The following is a 24,130-nucleotide window of genomic DNA, read 5'->3' on the forward strand; positions in this document are numbered from 1 at the left end:
TCCTATGGGTAGGGCTTCCCACCCTAGGGTTAGGGTTCCCAAGTGTAGGGCACTTGGAGCTAGGGTTAGGGTTCCTTAGGGTAGGGCCCTTGGAGCTAGGGTTAGGGTTCCTATGGGTAGGGCCCTTGGAGCTACGGTTAGGGTACCTATGGGTAGGGCATTTGGATCTAGGGTTAGGGTTCCTATGGGTAGGGCTTCCTGCCCTAGGGTTAGGGTTCCTATGGGTAGGGCACCCCGCCCTAGGATTAGGGTTCCTATGCGTAGGGCACTTGGAGCTAGGGTTAGGGTTCCAATGGGTAGGATTTCCCGCCCTAGGGTTAGGGTTCCTATGGGTAGGGCGCCCCGCCCTAGGGTTAGGTTTCCTATGGGTAGGGCTTCCCACCCTAGGGTTAGGGTTCCCAAGGGTAGGGCACTTAGAGCTAGGGTTAGGGTTCCTATGGGTAGGGCACTTGGAGCTAGGGTTAGGGTTCCTATGGGTAGGGCACTTGGAGCTAGGGTTAGGGTTCCTATGGGTAGGGCACTTGGAGCCAGGGTTAGGGTTCCTATGGGTAGGGCACTTGGAGCTAGGGTTAGGGTTCCTATGGGTAGGGCTTCCCACCCTAGGGTTAGGGTTCCCAAGGGTAGGGCTCTTGGAGCTAGGGTTAGGGTTCCTATGGGTAGGGCCCTTGGAGCTAGGGTTAGGGTTCCTATGGGTAGGGCCCTTGGAGCTAGGGTTAGGGTTCCTATGGGTAGGGCCCTTGGAGCTAGGGTTAGGGTTCCTTAGGGTAGGGCACTTGGAGCTAGGGTTAGGGTTCCTATGCGTAGGGCGCCCCGCCCTAGGGTTAGGGTTCCTATGGGTAGGGCTTCCCACCCTAGGGTTAGGGTTCCCAAGGGTAGGGCCCTTGGAGCTAGGGTTAGGGTTCCTATGGGTAGGGCACTTGGAGCTAGGGTTAGGGTTCCTATGGGTAGGGCTTCCCGCCGTAGGGTTAGGGTTCCTAAGGGTAGGACACTTGGAGCTAGGGTTAGGGTTCCTATGGGTAGGGCACTTGGAGCTAGGGTTAGGGTTCCTAAGTGTAGGACACTTGGAGCTAGGGTTAGGGTTCCTATGGGTAGGGCACTTGGAGCTAGGGTTAGGGTTCCTATGGGTAGTGCACTTGGAGCTACGGTTAGGGTTCCTATGGGTACGGCTTCCTGCCCTAGGGTTAGGGTTCGTATGGGTAGGGCACTTGGAGTTAGGGTTAGGGTTCCTATGGGTAGGGCTTCCCACCCTAGGGTTAGGGTTCCCAAGTGTAGGGCTCTTGGAGCTAGGGTTAGGGTTCCTTAGGTTAGGGCCCTTGGAGCTAGGGTTAGGGTTCCTATGGGTAGGACACTTGGAGCTAGGGTTAGGGTTCCTATGGGTAGGGCACTTGGAGCTAGGGTTAGGGTTCCTATGGGTAGGGCACTTGGAGCTAGGGTTAGGGTTCCTATGGGTAGGGCACTTGGAGCTAGGGTTAGGGTTCCTATGGGTAGGGCTTCCCGCCGTAGGGTTAGGGTTCCTAAGGGTAGGGCACTTTGAGCTAGGGATTGGGTTCCTATGGGTTCGGGTTCCTGCCCTAGGGTTAGGGTTCGTATGGGTAGGGCACTTGGAGCTAGGGTTAGGGTTCCTATGGGTAGGGCACTTGGAGCTAGGGTTAGGGTTAGGGTTCCCAAGGGTAGGGCACTTGGAGTTAGGGTTAGGGTTCCTATGGGTAGGGCTTCCCACCGTAGGGTTAGGGTTCCCAAGGGTAGGGCTTTTGGAGCTAGGGTTAGGGTTCCTTAGGGTAGGGCACTTGGAGCTAGGGTTAGGGTTCCTATGGGTAGGGCACTTGGAGCTAGGGTTAGGGTTCCTATGGGTAGGGCCCTTGGAGCTAGGGTTAGGGTTCCTATGGGTAGGGCTTCCCGCCGTAGGGTTAGGGTTCCTAAGGGTAGGGCACTTGGAGCTAGGGTTAGGGTTCCTATGGGTAGGGCACTTGGAGCTAGGGTTAGGGTTCCCAAGGGTAGGGCACTTGGAGCTAGGGTTAGGGTTCCTATGGGTAGGGCACTTGGAGCTAGGGTTAGGGTTCCTATGGGTAGGGCTTCCCACGCTAGGGTTAGGGTTCCTATGGGTAGGGCACTTGGAGCTAGGGTTAGGGATCCTATGGGTAGGGCTTCCCGCCCTAGGGTTAGGGTTCCTATGGGTAGGGCACTTGGAGCTAGGATTAGGGTTCCTATGGGTTGGGATCTTGGATCTAGGGTTAGGGTTCCTATGGGTTGGGCTCTTGGAGCTAGGGTTAGGGTTTCTAAGGGTAGGGCGCCCAGCCTTAGGTTTAGGGTTCCTATGGGTTGGGCTCTTGGAGCTAGGGTTAGGGTTCCTTAGGGTAGGGCACTTGGAGCTAGGGTTAGGGTTCCTATGGGTAGGGCTAAACGACCTAGGGTTAGGGTTCCTATGGGTAGGGCACTTGGAGCTAGGGTTAGGGTTCCTATGGGTAGGGCACTTGGAGCTAGGGTTAGGGTTCCTATGGGTAGGGCACTTGGAGCTAGGGTTAGGGTTCCCAAGGGTAGGGCACTTGGAGTTAGTTTTAGGGTTCCTATGGGTAGGGCTTCCCACCCTAGGGTTAGGGTTCCCAAGGGTAGGGCTCTTGGAGCTAGGGTTAGGGTTCCTATGGGTAGGGCCCTTGGAGCTAGGGTTAGGGTTCCTATGGGTAGGGCCCTTGGAGCTAGGGTTAGGGTTCCTTAGGGTAGGGCACTTGGAGCTAGGGTTAGGGTTCCTATGCGTAGGGCGCCCCGCCCTAGGGTTAGGGTTCCTATGGGTATGACTTCCCACTCTAGGGTTAGGGTTCCCAAGGGTAGGGCCATTGGAGCTAGGGTTAGGGTTCCTATGGGTAGGGCCCTTGGAGCTAGGGTTAGGGTACCTATGGGTAGGGCACTTGGAGCTAGGGTTAGGGTTCCTATGGGTAGGGCTTCCCGCCGTAGGGTTAGGGTTCCTAAGGGTAGGACACTTGGAGCTAGGGTTAGGGTTCCTAAGTGTAGGGCCCTTGGAGCTAGGGTTAGGGTTCCTATGGGTAGGGCACTTGGAGCTAGGGTTAGGGTTCCTATGGGTAGTGCACTTGGAGCTACGGTTAGGGTTCCTATGGGTACGGCTTCCTGCCCTGGGGTTAGGGTTCGTATGGGTAGGACACTTGGAGTTAGGGTTAGGGTTCCTATGGGTAGGGCTTCCCACCCTAGGGTTAGGGTTCCCAAGTGTAGGGCTCTTGGAGCTAGGGTTAGGGTTCCTTAGGTTAGGGCTCTTGGAGCTCGGGTTAGGATTCCTTAGGGTAGGGCCCTTGGAGCTAGGGTTAGGGTTCCTATGGGTAGGACACTTGGAGCTAGGGTTAGGGTTCCTATGGGTAGGGCACTTGGAGCTAGGGTTAGGGTTCCTATGGGTAGGGCACTTGGAGCTAGGGTTAGGGTTCCTATGGGTAGGGCACTTGGAGCTAGGGTTAGGGTTCCTATGGGTAGGGCACTTGGAGCTAGGGTTAGGGTTCCCAAGGGTAGGGCTTCCCACCCTCGGGTTAGGGTTCCCAAGGGTAGGGCTCTTGGAGCTAGGGTTAGGGTTCCTTAGGGTAGGGCACTTGGAGCTAGGGTTAGGGTTCCTATTGGTAGGGCTTCCCGCCGTAGGGTTAGGGTTCCTAAGGGTAGGGCACTTGGAGCTAGGGTTAGGGTTCCTATGGGTTCGGCTTCCTGCCCTAGGGTTAGGGTTCGTATGGGTAGGGCACTTGGAGCTAGGGTTAGGGTTCCTATGGGTAGGGCTTCCCACCCTAGGGTTAGGGTTCCCAAGGGTAGGGCTCTTGGAGCTAGGGTTAGGGTTCCTATGGGTAGGGCACTTGGAACTAGGGTTAGGGTTCCTATTGGTAGGGCTTCCCGCCCTATCGTTAGGCTTCCTGTGGGTAGGGCAGTTGGAGCTAGGGTTATGGTTCCTACGGGTTCGGCAGTTGGAGCCATGGTTAGGGTTCCTATGGGTAGGGCACTTGGAACTATGGTTTGGGTTTCTATGGGTAGGGCACTTGGAGCTAGGGTTAGGGTTCCTATGGGTAGGGCACTTGGAGCTAGGGTTAGGGTTCCTATGGGTAGGGCACTTGGAGCTAGGGTTAGGGTTCCTATGGGTAGGGCACTTGGAGCTAGGGTTAGGGTTCCTATTGGTAGGGCTTCCCGCCGTAGGGTTAGGGTTCCTAAGGGTAGGGCACTTGGAGCTAGGGTTAGGGTTCCTATGGGTACGGCTTCCTGCCCTAGGGTTAGGGTTCGTATGGGTAGGGCACTTGGAGCTAGGGTTAGGGTTCCTATGGGTAGGGCACTTGGAGCTAGGGTTAGGGTTCCTATGGGTAGGGCTTCCCACCCTAGGGTTAGGGTTCCCAAGGGTAGGGCTCTTGGAGCTAGGGTTAGGGTTCCTTAGGGTAGGGCACTTGGAGCTAGGGTTAGGGTTCCTATGCGTAGGGTGCCCCGCCCTAGGGTTAGGGTTCCTATGGGTAGGGCCCTTGGAGCTAGGGTTAGGGTTCCTATGGGTAGGGCCCTTGGAGCTAGGGTTAGGGTTCCTATGGGTGTGGCACTTGGAGCTAGGGTTAGGGTTCCCAAGGGTAGGGCTCTTGGAGCTAGGGTTAGGGTTCCTATGGGTAGGGCTCTTGGAGCTAGGGTTAGGGTTCCTATGGGTAGGGCACTTGGAGCTAGGGTTAGGGTTCCTATGGGTAGGGCCCTTGGAGCTAGGGTTAGGGTTCCTTAGGGTAGGGCACTTGGAGCTAGGGTTAGGGTTCCTATGCGTAGGGCGCCCCGCCCTAGGGTTAGGGTTCCTATGGGTAGGGCTTCCCACCCTAGGGTTAGGGTTCCCAAGGGTAGGGCTTCCCACTCTACGGTTAGGGTTCCCAAGGGTAGGGCCCTTGGAGCTAGGGTTAGGGTTCCTATGGGTAGGGCCCTTGGAGCATGGGTTAGGGTTCCTATGGGTAGGGCTTCCCGCCGTAGGGTTAGGGTTCCTAAGGGTAGGGCACTTGGAGCTAGGGATAGGGTTCCTAAGTGTAGGATACTTGGAGCTAGGGTTAGGGTTCCTATGGGTAGGGCACTTGGAGCTAGGGTTAGGGTTCCTATGGGTAGGGCACTTGGAGCTAGGGTTAGGGATCGTATGGGTAGGACTGCCCGCCCTAGGGTTAGGGTTCCTATGGGTAGGGCACTTGGAGCTGCGGTTAGGGTTCCTATGGGTAGGGCTTCCCACCCTAGGGTTAGGGTTCCTATGGGTAGGGTTCTTGGAGCTAGGGTTAGGGTTCCTTAGGTTAGGGCTCTTGGAGCTAGGGTTAGGGTTCCTTAGGGTAGGGCCCTTGGAGCTAGGGTTAGGGTTCCTTAGGGTAGGGCCCTTGGAGCTAGGGTTAGGGTACCTATGGGTAGGGCTCTTGGAGCTACGGTTAGGGTTCCTATGGGTAGGGCTTCCTGCCCTAGGGTTAGGGTTCCTATGGGGAGGGCACCCCGCTCTAGGGTTAGGGTTCCTATGCGTAGGGCACTTGGAGCTAGGGTTCGCGTTCCAATGGGTAGGATACTTGGAGCTAGGGTTAGGGTTCCTATGGGTAGGGCGCCCCGCCCTAGGGTTAGGTTTTCTATGGGTAGGGATTCCCTCTCTAGGGTTAGGGTTCGTATGGGTAGGGCTTCCCACCCTAGGGTTAGGGTTCCCAAGGGTAGGGCACTTGGAGCTAGGGTTAGGGTTCCTATGCGTAGGGCGCCCCGCCCTAGGGTTAGGGTTAGGGTACCTATGGGTAGGGCACTTGGAGCTAGGGTTAGGGTTCCTATGGGTAGGGCTTCCTGCCCTAGGGTTAGGGTTCCTATGGGTAGGGCACCCCGTCCTAGGGTTAGGGTTCCTATGCGTAGGGCACTTGGAGCTAGGGTTAGGGTTCCAATGGGTAGGATATCCTGCCCTAGGGTTAGGGTTCCTATGGGTAGGGCGCCCCGCCCTAGGGTTAGGTTTCCTATGGGTAGGGATTCCCTCTCTAGGGTTAGAATTCCTATGGGTAGGGCACTGGGAGGTTGGGTTAGGGTTCCTATAGGTAGGGCTTCCCGCCGTAGGGTTAGGGTTCTTATGGGTAGGGCACTTGGAGCTAGGGTTAGGGTTCCTATGCGTAGGGCGCCCCGCCCTAGGGTTAGGGTTCCTATTGGTAGGGGTTCCCACCCTAGAGTTAGGGTTCCTAAGGCCAGCAGGGATGGCAAGATTTGACCCATAGCCAGTAAAGGCATGCGCTTCTGAATGGCCTCTTCCAGCTCCCTTTGCTGCCAATGGGAATCCTTCCATTGAATTCAGCGGCCTCTGTATCAGGCCCCGGGAGCTCACCCTGAGGGGTCCTATCTGCCGTGTGCTTCTTCCCTAATGGTGTGGTCCTGCCTAGCATGCTGGAGGAGAAACATCCTCTTCCCCCGTCCCCTCAGTGCTGCCTCACTGGCCAGTTGCATCCCGATTCTCCAGGGGACCATTGGCACTTGGCAGAAATGCTGTGGCGGAGACTTGCAGAAGAAGGATGAATGTGCCAATGCCAAGGAACCCCAAGTGTTGGCTAAGGGTTGGGTCCTGTTGGATGTCGAACACCCTCAGATCCTATTTGGGTTCAGCACCCCAGTGACATCCATGGAACAGCTCTGGATTTATCCTGGCATAACTGGGGAGAGATTTTTGGTCCAGCAAGCAGAACAGATGGGAGGAGGACCCTGTACAGAGAACAGGGTGAAGGAAAAGATGCTTGTTTCACTGATCCATATAAATACCACTTTTTACCTTGCCGTTCTGTCTGTCATAAAGGTGCCCCAGAGACCTGACATGGGTCTGGGCTACAAAGGGTTAACCCCCCTGCCACATGACTGCAGCTACAACTGTTACACCCTCCATTGGCCCGCTCCTGGAGCACTGGCTTCCTGTGGAAGGCTGCAGACAGTTGCAGTGACAGCATGGGTTGTGCTAGTGAAATCACTGATGCAATTGTAAGTTAACAGGATGCTCCTTTCCCCTCCTTGCTAGGTCAGTTTCCCAGACTTCCTCAGTCCTGCACGAAGAAGATGATGAGAAGTCCTGCAGTGAATCGGAAATCAGGATTTCCAGGAGGAAGTCTCCTCATCAGCATGAGGAGGTGATTGTTTAACAGTGTTCTGGTCCAGCCGCCTGCTCAGCAAAGAGACCCATGGAACTGGCATTCTGGAGTTCCTTGTTTGTTTTGTTCCGCAGTCATTCTGTATAAAATGAGTGGAACTCCTTGCCTGAGGAGGTTGTGAAGGCTAGGACTATAACAGGGTTTAAAAGAGAACTGAATACATTCATGGAGGTTAAGTCCATTAATGGCTATTAGCCAGGATGGGTAAGGAATGGTGTCCCTAGCCTCTGTTTGTCGGAGGGTGGAGATGGATGGCAGAAGAGAGATCACTTGATCATTACGTGTTAGGTCCACTCCCTCTGGGGCTCCTGGCATTGACTACTGTTGGAAGACAGGATGCTGGGCTGGATGGACATTTGGTCTGACCCAGTATGGCCATTCTTATGTTCTTATGAGTCCAGTTTGCAAGCAAAGCAAAGCTGTGTTGTTGTTTTTGTTTTTTTTTTAAACTGGCAACCCTACAAACTCAGCCTGGGATCTAAGAGTCAAGCTGGGCTCTTTCTTTCTTGTGTATCATCACCAGCAATGAAGATTCTTCAGCCAAGTGCTGTCTTCTCTGAATTACCCCTGTGTAGCCCTATTGTCCTCTGGGCTTGCACAGATTTAACTGGGGGCATAATCTGAGGAGGCTGGGGATGCGCAGGTGACCTTGGAATCGGAGTGCAGTTAATATTTCTGATACAACCAGAGACAGGAAAGGATCCTGCTGGTTGTCCCAGAGCTGTGTTTGTTCTGCTGGGCTGATGGCAGTAAATATAGCAGAGACTAAGTAGATTGGACTCTGAATGCCCTCTCAGGGCAGATCTATTAAATACATAGGTGCTATTTTTACACAGTCATTTTCTGGGTAGAGTCATTAATTAGCCTCTCATTCACAGCCCCTGCTATCTAACACTTTGCAGGTTGAGTCAGACCCCCATGATACCCATGTGCTGTGGGTCCATATTAGCCCCCTTGTCTAGATGGGTAACAGGTAAAGTAAAGTCATAGAGTGCAAGTCAGTGGGAGGGCTGGGAATATCACTCGAGAGCTCCTGTCTCTCAGCCTGGCTCTGTGACCGATAGGTTGTGCAAAGATCAGTAGTGGAGTCTGTTGGTGATCAATCAGTCTGTCGTACATGGCCCGAAAGCCTCCGGCTCACTCATTGGTGGGTTCCCGCTCTCCAGTGCATTCGACAAGATGTCCACATCAGTCCATTATCAGAATCTCTTAGCAGTTTGATGGCTAATGTGAAAGGAGTTGGTGAGTTTTAGCCCTAATGTACAGGGGGTCCATGCTGCAAACAAACACCCTGATAATTGTCTTTCTTGTTGGCAACCTCATCACAAGGCCAAAGGTGGAATGAGCACCAAGAGTTAAAAACCCTTCTCCCCCCTAGAGGTGGCCCTTGGAGAACAGGCATGTTAGTGGGACACTGTGAAGATACCTGCTCTATTTATTGTCCTGAAGCTTCAAAGACTTTAATCTCCAGGGCTACCAATTCAGAAACTGCCAGGAGCCCTAAATGGCTTGAAAATACCAAACTACAATAAATTGCTTCATCTGCAGGGACCTGTCGTCCTCTTACTCTGGTGTGTTTGCTCTCCTTCCAGGAATGTGGTGTGACACCAGAGAGTGAAAACCTCACCTTGTCCTCCTCAGGAGCAATAGATCAGTCTTCATGCACAGGAACCCCTCTCTCCTCCACCATCTCCTCCCCAGAAGGTACGGTAGGAGAAGAGGGACAAGCAGCATTTCAGTGGTCACTTGGCTTCCTGATGGTTGCGTTATGCAACGCCATAGGAGCACATGGCACTTTGCATTTGAGGAAGAGAGGACAAAGACCTTGTCTCAAGATGCTTCCAAGGGTCTGATCCTGCTTGGGAGTAATGTGTGAATTAGGTGAACAGGATTTGAGCTGGCTTGTTAATATCTTAATGGTCAAACCCCATTATCTGTAGATTTCAGAGACGTTAAGGCCAGAAAGGGGCCATTGTGATCACCTAGTCTGACCTCCTACATGACATGGCTGGAGATCCTCACCTAGTGATGCCTGCGTCCAGCCCCGAAGCTGTAGGCTAGATGCAGGCATTGCATGCAGCAGTAGCTTATTCCCATTGGAGCAGTTAAGAAGCCCCCCATAAAGACAAGCAGTTTCTTTGTCAAGTGTTCAAATGGCAGTTAGCGACTGCAGTCTCCAGGCCACAGGACGTGGAGGCAAGGACCCAGCTTAAAGGTGCCAGTACCAGGGTTCGGAGAAGGAGAGCGTGCAAAATCGACACCCATCATCGTAGAATCAGTCTTGCAAACTGTTTCCTTTGCAGTCAGACCTGCATAGCCACAGCTGCTCTGCCCTCTCTAATGCTGCCCTGCGTTCTCCACGCTTCCCTTTCTCCCTAGATCCTGGCAGCAGCAGCCTGGCCCAGTCCATCATGTCCATGGCCTCCTCCCAAAGTCAGCACTCCCAGATCAGCACTGACACCATGTCTTCCATGTCTGGCTCCTATGTCGCTCCGGGCACAGAGGAAGAGGGGGACACGCTCCCATCCCCTGCTGCTGCCAGTGGGATTCCTTCAGAAGGAGAGGTAAGTATAATGGACCTACAAGCATTTCATGCATTGGGGGATAAGCTGATCACCATCGCAAGAAATGTACCTCTGTGTGGACTAGTATTATACAATGCCATTGATTATTTGCGGGTAGGGCTGTATGTATGCTGGGGAGCAATGATTTGCCAGGGGGAGGGGAGTTTGTATTCACGGGGGTAGTTTACATCTTCATGTGAAGCATCCAGCCTTGGCAGGCTACCAGATTAGGTGAACCAGCTGTGTGGGAGCCTAGTGATTTCTTTGTTCATATGGAATAACACCAGAGACTCTCTTACTTGTTTTCACTGCACTTCTGCTTTAAGATCTGGGGTCAAGTTTTCAAAATGCTCAAGTGCCTTAGTGCCTTTTGTGACTAATGACTAGTCAATAGGGACTCAGGCCCTTTGAAAGTCAAAGCAACTTAGACTGCTAAGTGCCTAAGTCCTTTTGAAAATGGGAGTTAGGCTCCTAAGTCATGTAAGCACATTGGAAAATTTGACCTCAAGCTATTAACCCAACTCTGGTCTGACTGCCCTTCTAGACCAGCACTCCGGTCACTAGAGGGTTCATGTCTTTGGAACGCATGTGCAGTGAATGATGCACCCGTTTGTCATTTCAATTTGGAGCAGCTAAAGTTTTAGTCATTTTCTAAAACCTTTTGCTTTCAAACAATAGAAAGAAAACTTTCTGGTAGAGGAGCCCTGAGGCCTTTCTCCCTTCCTTTCCCTTCCTCCTTGCTCCTCCCACTTTCCTTTGTAACTGTTAGATCCATTTCAAAAGCATGTGTCAGAGAAAACACTGTAGAAAAGAACTGGCTTTTGGAACCAGCATGGTCCAGTGGGGTAGGGCACTGGGTGGGGAGTCAGGAGACGGAGCATCTATTCCTGACTCTGCTACAGATTTGCTGTACAGCCTTGGGCAAGTCAGTGCACCTCTGAGTCGCTCCTGTATATCTGCTGAGACTGTCAGCTCTTCAGCACTGGGACTGTCTCCGTGTATGTCTGCACAGTGCCTAGCACAATGAGGCCCTGATCTCAGTTAAGGCCTCTAAGTGCTACTGTCATACACATAACTTCAGCTTTTTGGTTGCCAGGGGGGTTATCCTAAACAGCAGCTTGACAAAATCACTGTCAAAACTATAATTTTGAAGCCCTATATATTGAACTCAGAAATATTTTTTTGGCTCAAGGGACATGGGTTGGAATCTTCCTTGAAAAACATTTTTTTAGCTCAATTGTGCAGCACTAAATAGAGAGAGTAAGTCAGCTAATGAGCCTTCCTCTGTCTGGGTGAGCCTTCGCGGTTCTGAAAGACAGCGCTGGGGTCTATTATCCCAGCTGCCTAAGGGCAGCCCCGATGATGGAGAATGTTAGCTGCGTATTGCATTGATTCATGGATGCACCATCCAAGCAGAATTGTCTGATTTCTCTTGTCCTCCTTTTTCAGTCAACCCCTGTGGAATCTCCGGATAGGAATTTTGTCAGTATCCCTGCGGAGGAGCAAGACTCAGAGGTAAAAACCTATGTTCAAAAGGAAGGACCTTGTCACCAGCCTTTCCTAATGATCAGTGAGCTACGTAATACACTGGATGCATGTGTGTGATCACACCGGTTGCTAGCAGCTGGTCCCAGGGCAGTGCTTAATTTGTACCAGGGCTGAACCCTGGCACCTCGGGGCTTGCCAGGTCAGCTGTGAAAGTAAAAAATTTGGCACCTCTTTCGGTACAAATTAAGACCTGCCACGGCGAGTATAAGACCTTGTGACTTACCTGACGGGACTATTCCTTAGCTCAAGCTTTAGAGGCATGTGCTTTTGTGCCAAAAGTCCTGGGTAGAGCTGTGTGAATAATGAATTATTTTGTTTGGTTTGCTGGCAACTCAGAATTTGAAGGGGAAAAAAAAGCATTTCGGGTCAAACCAAAAATGAAACTTTTGGCACATCAAAGAGTTTTAAAAAAATCCATTTCTGGTCCAACAAAACGTTCCATTCAGCCTGACGTGAAAGGCTTTCGTTTCAGTTTTGAGCATTTTTAAGCTTTTAAAAAATTTTTAAAAATAGAATTAAAGGAAAATTTAAAACAAGCGCTTCAGACTGAAAAACTGAAAGCAAACGTTTCGATTTTTTTTTTTTTTAGAATTTCTTCTCGCTCTTTTTCAATGGAAAGAAATTGTCAAAATTTGCAGAATGTTTCGGTGTTGCAGAATCTGCCTTTTTCACTGCCCCCGCCCCCCCAAAAAAGTTTTAGTCAAACAAGTGCACCCAGCACTAACCCTGGGTTCTGTCTTGGCTGATGACTCATGGTGGCTCTGTGTAGGTGGCCTGAATATAATTACACTCGGTGTCCTTCCTTGGTTGGAGAAACTGGAGTGTCAAGCTCTTGAGGGGTGGGGGGAGAACTGAGATGAGTGAGAACTGCCACTAGGAGAGTTTTGTCGTAGCATCGTGAGGTGAGGAGATGCACCATCCCCGGCAGGACTGGCCATAGCTGTGGGAGGGGCAGATCCTCTGGCAGTGATGCAGTTTATCCCTGGGACCAGCTCAGAGGATGAATATTCACTAAGGCATGCAGGACTTTGCCTGGGTTCTGCGGAGTCTGAGCCACATTCACTCTGGCCCGAGTGGGCGGAGCCCGGCCGAGTCCCTTGGCACAGCACCAAGCAGGTATCCTGAGTGCCGCCAGGAAAGTCAGAGTGAAAGGTGTGTGAGTCTGGCTACGGGTGCCTGGGGGAGCTAGGGAAATGCAGGGGGATGGAGGGCAGCATGGGTTCGTGGCCAGCCTGCCTGTGGAGAGGAGGCTGGCAGTGTTGGAAGGACTCAGCTCCGTGTTCTTGGACAGAGAGTCCTCTGCTGTTCACGTTCACTGCATGTCTTCTGTGTCGCAGGGAAACGATGTCATGGAGGAAGAGGACGGATCTCCCACCCAGGAAGATGGTAATGGAGGTGGATCATTACTCCCCTCTCTGCTAGTTTTCATTCTGTTTCACCGGCAGGCAGCAGAGCGTATGCTCAGGGCATCGTGCCTAGTCAGAGAAGGGGAGCCAGCCTTCCCAGGAACGCTATCCTGCCCAATTATTGTGGGGGGAATAGGAGAGGGGGCGTCTTCTCTTCCATAACAATGAACTGGGCTCAGGGTGGAGGGGTAATGGGGAAAATGAGAGGGTGGGAGTTTTGGCGGAGGGCGGGTGGGAGAAGGAGACTCTCTGTGGCTTTGCAGTACGTTGGGGAGGCACAGACGTGGTTCTGTTTGCACAGTAAGTGGTGTGTAGACAGTACAGTTTGCAGTGTCCTGGGATCCCCCTTCTTCTCCCTTTCTCCTCTCCCTGGCTGGTTATCTGAGCTGCAGCTCAGGCCTTTAGCGGGCAGCAGAAACTAGAGATGGGCCCAGGCTGAAGAGAAGATTGTGAACATCCCAGAGATGAAGGGGTTTCTGCTCTGGGGGGTTGGTTCAGGTCCTCTGGAGAAGAAGCCAAAGTGTTCTCAGTGACGGATTATCTTCTCCACTGAGCAGCTGAGAAATAGTCATGTTTAGGATAAGCCATTAACAGAGGAGAGAAAAGCACGGGCGGAGCAGAGAGGGGAAACCCTGCAGGTTTTTCTCCCACTCCTCCTCTTCCCAATTCTGCCCGTTTGCCAGGCAGCACCAGCTCTAATGACAAGGACAGCGGCCTATCAGAAAGGAGAAATCTAGCGGATAAGGTGGAGTTTCACAAACGCTGCCATGTTAATTGGAGCCCAGCTCAGCTAGTGCCCAGGAATCCGCGACACAGCTTGAGAAGCAGAAAACAGTGGGGTGTGCTTGGGTGGCTCAGAAGGAAGCTGTACTTTAGGGACTGCTGCAACGGGGCCCTTTTCCTTTCTGCGCCCGGCCCAACTGCATCTAGAACCCTGCGCAGAACCTTTCTGGGCAAAATCTACCCCCCATCCAGAGCACCAGCAGGATGCATAGGCACCAGCGGGGCTTTCAAAATGAGTAGGGCCAGCATCATGTTAACTCTCTGCCCAGGGGTGAATTTAGCTCTACCAGTGAAAAGCTAACAGGGCGAAACTCACCAGTGGCTTAAGCAAATGCAACGTCATTTGCTTCGTTGGAATTCCACCCACTTAGGCCAGTGGGGAATTAACCCCAATGTCTCTTGCAACACCTGTATCCCCTTTAAGCAGCCCCTGCTGCAAGGAACATGTTGATAGCTGAAGCATTCGGAGCTGATATGTGCTGGAGGGATCAAAGAGGCCCGGTGTCATGGATCCACGCAATCAGAGCTACGCCCCCAGCTCTGGAACGAACCCCTTTGATGTGCTAGGCCCTCAAGGGGTCTCACTCTTCCTTAGGCTTGGACATGCAACCTCCTAAAACCGAGCCTCTGGAGGTTTCAGCAATGCTGCTTCGTACCCTGAGCTGTGCCTAGCAAGTCCAGCTCAGACAGACTCCTGGTAGAGACTTGTCTGGACTAATGCACCTCCCCAGTATTTGCAGTGACACGCAAGCAGCATAAGATTTGAGAGTCACCTGGACCATAGCAATGGGAGCCCTTAGGTTAGCACAGAGAAATAAAGGCTCATTCTGGTCAACCCAGAGCAATTCCCCTTTCCATGTCTGGTTAGACATGAAGCCAGAAATAAATCCCCAACCCACCTTGAAAAAGCAGTTCTCTCCCCCTGCCAAGTATGGCATTTCCCATGCAAAAGTAACAGAGCACAGACTCTGCTGTTTTGTTTCTTTACAGTAGAATCTTGCTAATTAGCCCTGATGACTGGGGGACTCGTTCCAAAGTGACTGAAATTTGACGACTAGCAAATCAACAAAAACGTACTTAAAATAATCATCCTCAAGACTGCAGCGGTGTGAAATGTCTTTTGTTCATTCATGTTAACCCTTGCAGTTCACTTTATTACTAATCCGGCTTCATTCTGCACCAGTGGATAAATCAGCCGTGAACATTTTGCAGCTCAGGCACAAATGATCTGATGCCATTCTTGCTGAGGAACTGATCTCGTGCCCAAATCATTGGAGATATTCCCATTGATTTCCCTGGGCACTGGATCACACAGTATTCCAAGGCAAAAGTCTTTGGGCAAAGGGAGGTGGATTTACTAGTGTAAATTGGGAGTTTTTCTTTGGCAGTCAGTTGACTTACCCATGTGTAAAATGGGTGTGAGAGGAGAAACAGACACAGATCTACCCTTTATCTGGCTGATAAGAGCACCATCAGAGAAAGATGGAGTAAGATTTTGCAAAGCCTGACCGTTGTGTATTTTGTAAATTAGGTGTGGTTGACAGTTAACTCTGTGCTGAAAGCGGGGAGAGGTTGCCAGCAGTTTGTATTTTGGGGGGGGTGGCAGTGGTTATCTCCGCCGATTAGCACGGTGAGATTCGACTGTGTTAGTTTTTATTTTGCAGACACACATCCCCATATTCAGAAATGCATCAGATACAGACCAGAGCATGGACAGGGAGTAATCTTACTAGCTGCTTTCTTTAGCTTTTCTTAGCTACTCTCTTCTCTGCCTTTTCACCTGCATAATTACTGCTCTTACAGATGTTTCTGTTAAGTATCCTCCTGGATTCCGCAGCCCTCCTTGGTGACATCAGTTGTCATGGCACGAGAAAGGAGGCGGCTGGGGAAACGGAGCAGGATGGCTTGAAACAAACGCACGCACACGGATCGGAGTCCTTATTGTCCACTCTCTACCCATGTAGTTCTCGTTGTTATTTTTAGAGCGATGCGATTACATTTGATTTCCGTCTCTCGTCCTTTATTTTACGAGGAGGGGGGGACCCAATTGCCTCTCTAACTGCGTTAACTCCGTTACAGGCCAGAGGACAGGTGCTTTCCTAGGTATGGAGTGTGACAATAACAATGACATTGACATCGCGAGCGTGAAAGCGCTGGACAATAAGCTGTGCTCTGAGGCCTGCTTCCCTGGTGAGTGGCAGTCGGCTGAACATGAACTTTGGTGGTGGGGGGGGAGGGGACAGCATTTCCACTCTCCCTCTCTCTCACTCCCCACTCCTGTCCTGCTGCAACAGGCGTGCGTGCGTGTGTGTGTGTGTGTGTGTGTGTGTGTCGCTAGACAGCCGGGAGCAGTAGATCATCTGGAAACAGGCTGAAGATGTTCCATTGTAGTGCCCATCTTCTTATGAGCATAGTCCTGGATCAGGCCACTGGGGCAGGGAAGGACTGCAGGTCTGCTACTCCCACTCGAGTCGTCACGGAAGGCTGTGAAATGAATCCTTTGCCTCTATTGGCCAGAGTGTCCAGTAGGTCCCGGCCATCTGTTGCTTACTGGGTGAGCCCTGAAGCCAAACGAGCCCCACTTCTTTTCAAACCATGCAGCACTCAGGTGAGAGGGTGGGACAGGGAGCTGGGGCCTGTAGCCCAAACCGTATTTTGTAGCCAGACAGGGCTGGGCCAAGGGAGAAGATCAGTGATCTCCCCTTTCCTGACTGCTCCCAAACCTGCTGTTCTGGGCCTCTAAGGAAAAGGGTCCAAAAGGGACCATAGGACAGACCTCTTAGGAGGCCAAGATGGGGGAGGTCCTGCGAGAAGCTTCTCCCCATTTTGTCAGTGCTCGCTGAGCGTGAGTGAGGAATGATGCTGGCTCGGTGGGGGTTTCTACCTGCCTAGGCTAATTTATGGAGGAGGGTTGTTGGATGATCATCATTTGTTTATTTACTGGCCAGCGTCTGCCTTTGGGTCCCACCTTCCCAGTGAAGAGCCCCCATGTTGCAACATTCAGTTATGCACCTTCGCCTGCAGTGCAGTGAAAACCGGCTTTGGTCTGCTTATGCGGACAGGAGCCAGGCTTTATCCACGGTCCTGAATCCTGCTGAAGCCCCACCAGGTGGGAACGTGGTTTGCTGCACGGCCAAACTGGGTCTCAACTGGGACGGGGGCTACTGTGTTGTTTCTGGTTCTTCTTCCAACACAGTGGCTTTTTGTAGGCTGCATTTTAGTCACAGCAGCGGCGGGTCTGCTGGTTAGATGTCGGAATGTGTGCTGCTTGTAAGCAGAAAATAGATTGTTTTAGTAACACAGGCCTTGATTGGCTGCTGGGGTAAATTGGAGTAGTTCTGTCAGCTTCAGTGGAGCCACACTGATTTGTACCAGCAGCCGATCTGGCTCATAGTCTGTGACATCCAGTAGCCTTCAGACTTGGCAAAAGAACAGCACAAAATTCCATCAGGCCCTCTTCTTCCTTCCAAATCAAGAACCAGCCATGCCACTGGTCAGTTGCTTCCAGGCATCCTGTAGACCTGTTCTGATCTAAACACCAGTGCTTCAGAAAGTGCCATCCACAAAGCGGGTGACTAGTGGGGTAGCAAATGAATGGGTGTAAACAGGCTAGTTATTGCTGGTTTTACTATTCCTCCAGTGCGGCTCCCAAAAGACCCATCTCTCCTCCCCACTTCTTAACTCTTTCTCTCTCCATTTCTTCCTGCCACATTTTTTTACTAACTACGGGTCCGTCTCTCCTGTATTTGTCTCTTGAGTTTGTTTTCACTGGACTCCATCTGTGTGAAAGTTCATGTTCACTCTGTCCCAACACAGTTTTCTCAATCCATGCTTCTGTCCTTCCCACGCCCAGGGTTGCTCAACGGTCACAAATTTATTGGGAGTCCCTGAATGAATCTGGATGGGAGTAGGCGTGGGGATAAAGAATCACAGTTCAGAGCTGCTGTGGGATCTTTCCTACGGGTCAGGGTTGCTTTCTTAAGTGTCATGGGGGCAAGATTGAGTTGTCAGTTCAGTGTCAGGGAAAGGGAAAAGAGTAAGAGCATTTGATTCCAGCAGGATCCACTGGGCAGGAAATAGAAGTGGCCAGCTTCTTTGTTTGATTGGTTGAACTGCTTTGTGATACACCAGTACATCTGACGACATCAGTAAATTTGTGGACAAGCTGAATGCAACCCTGCCTATCCCTCCCATACACCCCTTCCCCAGATCTATAAATCAGGGGGCTCTCTGACGGCTGTAGACCTGACATATTTGGAGAAATCTCCAAGGACCTAGTTTTATTAGCTGTTGTGGGCGGGGGAATCCTTCACCCCACCCAAAAAACGCTGGTGCTTCCTCCTCTGCCGCCTCCTCTCCCGTTGCAGCCATCCTATTTCTGTTACAATTTATTCCACTTGGGGAAATGCAGCCAAGAGGTCGAGACAATACAGTGTCCTGCCATAGAACAGAGCCTGCAAAAAAGGCGGCAGATTGTGCATTCAAATGCCTTTCTCCAGGGCTGGCAGCTGGTTTAAAGCTTCCACATGCAGGAGTGGTGGGAATGGTTGGACCAAATCAGACACCCGGCTCCTTCCCTGTATGCTCTGATCTGGTAAGAAGGGACTCTTACCAGAGCCAGGAGCATCCTACCTGAATGTCTTTGGAAGGTGGTGTTTTAAACTACGCTCCTGTGGTTGTTACCTTTTCTAATCCGTGGTTTTGCTAATGAAGCAGCCATGTTGTGGAAGATAAGGAAGGCTGAATAAATACTCAGGACCAAATTCTGCCATATTCCACTGCTGTGAATCCAGAGCAACCACATTGCGTTCAGTAGTGTTACTGCCATGGTTTGCATCCACGTAACCGAGAGCAGAATCTGGTTCTACAGAGCGTAGCTCCTGCTGTGTTGAATGGTACATGGAGAAGGCCAAATCTAAGGCGCTCTTGTGGAATAAATTGGGCACTGAGTACGCGGCCGAGAGACGTGGTGTCCATCCACCAGCCTGCATGGCTGTCTGCTGGCTTTGCTGCTTGTGAGCCCCTTGCAGAGCTCTCTCCTGCCTTGAGCGTAGGGCAGGGCATGGATCTCCTAGCCCTGCTCAGGGCGCTCTGCATCTCTGCTTGAATCCATCTCCTGCTTCAAAGCAGACAGCACTACTCACCTGGGGGAGACGGGGAATGCATACGTGAATCACAACGGAGCACAACACCTTAAGGTTGCCTGTCCACAGATACGCGCGGTCCCAGCCTCCTCACACGGTCCTGCCCGGTGTCTGTGGATCAACTAGGGGCAGAGGCTCTGTGCATGTGCTGAGCCTGAGGTTCCTCTTTTCAACTTGTTCTCCAGTCTCTGACCAACATCTCTCCTTTTCCCCTTCCCCAGAGTGACTCCTATCCTACTCTGTAGAGCTCTTCATGAAAGCTAGCTGGCTTAATGGGGCTGGGTTTTCATTTTACTCCAGGATCCAGTCCTTGATTCTCCCCCTACCTCCTTAGTTCAGAGTTTATTCTATGGGTTTCCTTCCTACAGTGTTTCTTTGGTGAAAAGTTGACTCAGATAACAGATGCTGAGGGTAGGTAGCATGGATAGAAACACAGAGATTCTAGAGATAGATAGAGGAGGTGCAGATGGAAGGGAAGTCAGTCCAGAGAGAATTGGGCTTATTTAGTCTGCAGAAAAGAAGAGTGAGGGAGGGATTTAATAGCAGCCTTCATCTACCTGAAGGGGGGTTCCAAAGAGGATGGAGCTCAGCTGCTTTCAGTGGTGGCAGATGACAGAACAAGGAGCAATGGTCTCAAGTAGCTGTGCGGGAGGTCTAGGTTGGATATTAGGAAAAACTATTTCACTAGGAGGGTGGTGAAGCACTGGAATGGGTTACCTAGGGAGGGGGTGGAATCTCCATCCTTAGAGGTTTTTAAGGCCCAGCTTGATAAAGCCCTGGCTGGGATGATCTAGTTGGGGTTGGTCCTGCTTTGAGCAGCGGGTTGGACTAAATGACCTCCTGAGGGCTCTTCCAACCCTAATCTTCTATGATTCTATGAGAGGAAGTTATGTGATGAATCATGAGGTGAGTGATCCCTGATGAAACAGATGATTCATATTGGATCAGGCCTTAGATCTGCTGACTCCGATTGATTCCAGTGGACATCGGTTCTGGCCTTTATTGAATAGGTTATTGAGTCATCAGAGAAAAGGAGCAACTCTTTGCAGTACAGTACAGGCACGCACAGGCCAGATCCTCAGCTGGTGTACAGGCTCCACTGAAGTCAGTTTCCCACCAGCTGAGGATCTGCCCCACATATATTCATGTGTCGAGCTTGATGCACAAAAAGAGGTGGAGGCAATGAGAAAAATGTCCTGTTTCTTTATCAGTTTCAGTATCTATTTTATAATACCCCTTCTGCTGTGGGGTTCGCTCTGCCGCACCCATCCCAACCCCGGACTGTCTTCTTTCTGCCTTATGCGCCACCAGCAGCAAGAGCCTGGTGTGCATTTAATCTCAATGAATTACCTAGTCCAACTTAATTTGCTTTGAAACAAAACTGACCTTGAAGACAGCTACATTTTTTGGAAAGAGATGTGTTTTCTGAGGTTTGCATGCCCCACATCCACCTAAAAATTGAGATAATGGATGCAGAAAGCAGCATGCACAGCAAGAAGCAGCCAGCTATTCAGAACAGGGTAAATCTGAGCTTCTTTCCTGCAGATTCAATGCACCCAGCTGCTGTCATAATGTGCACGTCCATGCGACAATTTCAGGAAAATTATGTGGGCAGCTCTGATTGCATCCAGGTTACTGGAGGCAATTGAAAGCCGTGACCACACTACTGTTGAACTGTGTAAGGCTTTGTTTGTCACAATCATGGGGTTTGTGACAAAACCCTTGCCCCTTGTGGTGTTTTCACAAGGCGTTGTGGTCTTTCCACCTCCAGGCGGCGCGTGGCTGAGCAACATTCGGTCAGTTCTCAGCAATGTGAATCTGTAAACATCCAGTGTTGTGCAGCATCCAAGAATGACCTGGATTTTTAAATGGTGGAATTTTATTTTTTATTGAAAGATAAAGAATTTTGCCCAAAAGAGAGCTGAGCCAGGGCTCCCCTCCCTGTGTTTTCTGTAATTTGGGGTGTGGGAGTTGGAGGGAGGCTGCCATGTTAAACCAATGACTTTTTTTCAATGATAAATGGCCAGCCTTGGAAATGATACGTGAAAGCAGAGACCCTTTTTTAAATATAAGGAGATATACTATCTCATAGAGCTGGATGGGACCTTGAAAGGTCATTGAGTCCGGCCCCCTGCCTTCACTATCAGGGCCAAGTACTGATTTTGCCCCAGATCCCTAAATGGCCCCCTCAAGGACTGAATTCACAACCCTGGGTTTAGCAGGCCAATGCTCAAACCACTGAGCTATCCCTTCCCCCATACTTGATCCTTGATCACTCGTTTCACTGCTGTGGATGTCTTTTTAGAGGAGAATTAGGTAGGAGCATCCTTGGAAAGCTCACAAGGCAGCATCCCTCAGGGAGACTTGATACAGCACAGGAGGGTCTCGGTTACGCTGCCGGCCTCCCAGCGGGGACGAGGTTTAAATAAACCTGACAGGCTAGTCTGACTCTTCAGCAGATTTAAAGTCAGGCCAGGGCCCTTGTTGTAATTTATGTAAATTACTAGAAGCATAAGCATTTTTGCAGCAGGCTTATTTCAAATGGCTGACTTCTATTCTGGATGCTTTTCCAAGAGTCCATCATTATGGATCCGATCAAAAGACCATTGAAGCAAGAGAAAGATGGAGGAAAGGGTAGGTCGTCAACTGAGCAGGGAAGGAGAACTAATAACCGATGACATCAAAAAGGCGGAGGTGTTTAATGCCTGTTTTGCTTCAGTCTTCACTACAAAGGTTAATGGTGAGCAGATATCCAGTGTAATTAATATTAACCACAAGGGGGTAGGAATGCAAGCCAAAGCAGGGAGAGAGCAGGCTAAAGAAAATGCAGATAAGTTAGATGTATTCAAGACAGCAGGGCCTGATGAAATTCATCCTAGGGTTCTTAAGTTAGTAGCTGGAGCAATCTTGGAAGCATTTGGTTGAGGTCCCAGCCAGCGCTACATTTCTATGATTCTGTGAAGTCGGGGTGGAGTCGGGGGAGTGTGTGTAATTGATACCATGTTTCTCTGTATCAAGTCTCCCTGTGGAATGCCACCTTGTGATCTTTGGAGGACTCTCCTCGCTAATCCAGTTCTATAAAAAGAGCCATCTTAGTGATGCAATGTCTAGCTCCTAATGGATTTTCTCATCTTGTTAATTTCCCGTCACCTCTGGGACATAGAGATTTATTTGTGTAGCTCTGTAGCTCAACCTCGAAACGAAAATCAGTTAACATTAGAAATATAGAATTCCACAAAACGGCAAATAATCTTTGATGCAAAAATGCCAGAGCATTGTAAAGTGAGTGTAAACAGTGTGACGTAAAGGGGCATTAGTGTAAATCAGAATTGGGCCCTTAATGTCAATTAGCAAAAGATAACTCTGCTATTGGGGAATGATTTGAAGGTACTGTATTACTGACCAAAGCCAGCAGGCAGTTTAAATGGACACACTTTGCAATATACTGTGTACACCAGGGATCGGCAACCTTTGGCACGTGGCTCTCACTTGCCGTGGCTCTCTGCTCCAGGCGAATGGGAGCAGCAGGACATGGCGGCCAGCACATCCCTCAGCCTGCGCCGCTTCCCACAACTCCCATTGACCTGGGAAGGCAAACCACAGCCAGTGGGAGCCATGATCGGCCGAACCTGTGGACGCGGCAGGTAAACAAACCAGCCCGGCCCACCAGGGGGCTTATTTTGGCGAGCCGCGTGCCAAAGGCTGCCGATCCCTGGTGTACATCTCAGTTAAATTGGGACCTTATTTTGCAGTGTAGGTGTCCAGAGATAGCAACCTTTATTAAGGGCTTACATTTTCCAAGTTGCTGATCAAGGGCAGCCTCCATTTACTGCACTGGGAAGAAACTGTGAGTGCCTCAACCCCTTTGAGTAATGCATCCTTTATTTAGCTCGGAAGCCTGGTAAATTTTGGCCGTTGGGCCCAGTTCTGAACTCCTGTCAGTATAGATCAGATGTGACTCCTCTGAAATCAATGGGAATACACCCACGTCAAACTGCACTGATGTGAATTCAGAGTCAAGGTCATACTGTTTCATTTTGATTGTTGTTTACTTTCAGAGTAATTCACTCCACTAGGTACACAGCACAGCCCTCCACAGAAAGCTGCCTGGTGGTAGCACACTCTGTTTACATGATGCTTATGTAAATTTACTTTCTGTCATAACACTTCTTTCAGCAAAGCATAGCTACATTAAAGGCCAAGAGTGTGTGCTTAGTAAATTGCCCAGTATTAGCTTTGGACATTGCAATATAAAATGAGCATCCAGCAGATCTCATATGGACAACTATCTCTTGGGTAAACAAGGCAGAGGTATTCTCTTCCTCTCCGGAAATATGTAATATTGCAGCTCACTGTTTTAAAAGCTGATCTGTTTGATCCCAAGTATCAGAGGGGTAGCCGTGTTACTCTGGATCTGTAAAAGCAGCAAAGAGTCCTGCGGCACCTTATAGACTAACAGACATTTTGCAGCATGAGCTTTCATGGGTGAATACCCACTTCGTCGGATGCAAGAGATCCATTTCGTATTCACCCACGAAAGCTCATGCTGCAAAACGTCTGTTAGTCTATAAGGTGCCACAGGATTCTTTGCTGTTTGATCCCAGTCATAGCTGACATAATATATTAAATCAATGTCTTTGTTTAAAAATAATAATAATAATCTATTACAAACTCAGTTCCAAACAAACAGGCTTTTACCCAACTTGAGTTCTAGCTTTGTCTTTTTTGTTTACCAGGGCTGCTCCCTGTGTGGAACACTATATAGCACAGAGACATCTAGTGGCTGAATAATATACTCTAAGTAAGCAATTCACTGATAAGGAAAAGGGATCCTTGTGTAAGTGCTTCTAGCACAGGGGTGGGCAAACTACGGCCTGCAGGATTGCCACCTCCGCACCGCTCCCAGAAGCGGATGGCACCACATCCCTGCAGCCCCTGGGGGAGGGGGCGGGCCGAGAGCTCCACGCGCTGCCCTTGCCTGTGGGTACCTCCCCCAAAGCTCCCATTTGCCAGGAATGGGGAACCATGACCAATGGGAGCTTTGGGGGAGGTACCCACAGGCACGCAGAGCCCTCTGCTCCCCCTCCCCTGAGGCTGCAGGGACATGGTGCCGGCCACTTCCCAGAGCGGCGCGGGGCCAGGGCAGGCAGGCAGGGAGTGGTGCCGGGCTGGATCCCTCACCCTGAACCCTTCCTGCACCCCAACTCCCTTCCCCGAGCCCCCTGCCGCACCCCGCACCCCTCCCTGCACCACTGCCTTGAGTCCTCTCCTGCATTCTGCACCCCCTCCTGCACCCCAACCCCCTTCCCTGAGCCTCCTCATACTCCCCACACCCCTCCTCTGCGCCAGCCCCTTGCCCTGAGTCCCCTCCTGCACACCACACTCCCTCACGCACCCCAACCCACTGCCCCAGCCCTACATTCATGGCCCTGCAAGCAATTTCCCCACCCCAATGTGGCCCTCAGGCCAAAATGATTGCCCACCCGTGTTCTAGCATGTGGTCCTACTTCTATTTAAGTCAGTAGCAATAGGATCAGGCCCATCGTTTCTCAAGCACTTTGGGG

The 24,130-nt window shown here is 50.9% G+C and overlaps 1 protein-coding gene across 4 annotated transcripts in view; it reads left to right on the top strand.

The window, feature by feature from the left end:
• Window positions 1-24,130, top strand: part of RNF157 (ring finger protein 157) — a 123,428-nt gene that overhangs the window by 91,869 nt on the left and 7,429 nt on the right. For 2 of the 4 annotated variants that reach the window (XM_039501944.1, XM_039501946.1), the window contains exons 13-18: window positions 6,992-7,100; window positions 8,714-8,825; window positions 9,501-9,685; window positions 11,135-11,200; window positions 12,571-12,619; window positions 15,502-15,612. In XM_039501944.1, the coding sequence (XP_039357878.1) occupies window positions 6,992-7,100; window positions 8,714-8,825; window positions 9,501-9,685; window positions 11,135-11,200; window positions 12,571-12,619; window positions 15,502-15,612 (632 nt within the window). Of the gene's footprint in view, window positions 1-6,991; window positions 7,101-8,713; window positions 8,826-9,500; window positions 9,686-11,134; window positions 11,201-12,570; window positions 12,620-15,501; window positions 15,613-21,140; window positions 21,307-24,130 lie in introns of all 4 variants that reach the window. The other 2 variants (XR_005588515.1, XM_039501945.1) reach the window with 2 other exon arrangements.

This window comes from Mauremys reevesii, linkage group 15, assembly GCF_016161935.1.
Source record: "Mauremys reevesii isolate NIE-2019 linkage group 15, ASM1616193v1, whole genome shotgun sequence".
NCBI classification, from domain to species: domain Eukaryota; kingdom Metazoa; phylum Chordata; order Testudines; family Geoemydidae; genus Mauremys; species Mauremys reevesii.